Below are 318 nucleotides of genomic sequence, written 5' to 3'. Positions count from 1 at the left end.
ACCTCCCACAGCAGTCCCTGCTTCAATTCTTCGATCACCATCACTGAGACCACATCCCACAACACTCCAAACTTCACTTCTTTGATCACCACCACCGAGACCACATCCGGCAGTACTCCCAGTTTCACTTCTTTGATCACCACCACTGAGACCCCCTCACATAGTACTCCCAGATTCACTTCTTTGATCACTACCACTGATACCACTTTACCCAGTACTCCCTGCTTCACTTCTTCAATCACCACCATCGAGACCAGCTCCCACAGTACACCCAGCTACACTTCTTCGATCAGAACCACCGAGACCACCTCACACAGT

General features: G+C 50.3%; 1 protein-coding gene across 1 annotated transcript in view; it reads left to right on the top strand.

Annotated features, from left to right (window-relative positions):
* Positions 1-11: 11 nt before the first annotated feature.
* The window catches only part of LOC105539624 (mucin-3A-like), a gene marked incomplete at both ends in the record, with an annotated part of 13271 nt that continues 12964 nt past the window's right edge, over positions 12-318 (top strand). Inside the window, 1 exon segment of the mRNA XM_011979977.1 lies at positions 12-281. Within this exon segment, the coding sequence (XP_011835367.1) occupies positions 12-281 (270 nt within the window).

The sequence above is a fragment of the Mandrillus leucophaeus genome, unplaced genomic scaffold, assembly GCF_000951045.1.
Source record: "Mandrillus leucophaeus isolate KB7577 unplaced genomic scaffold, Mleu.le_1.0 Scaffold2071, whole genome shotgun sequence".
Lineage (NCBI taxonomy): Eukaryota > Metazoa > Chordata > Mammalia > Primates > Cercopithecidae > Mandrillus > Mandrillus leucophaeus.
Note: the sequence above shows the minus strand (reverse complement) of the source record. Positions and strands in the feature narration are given on the sequence as shown.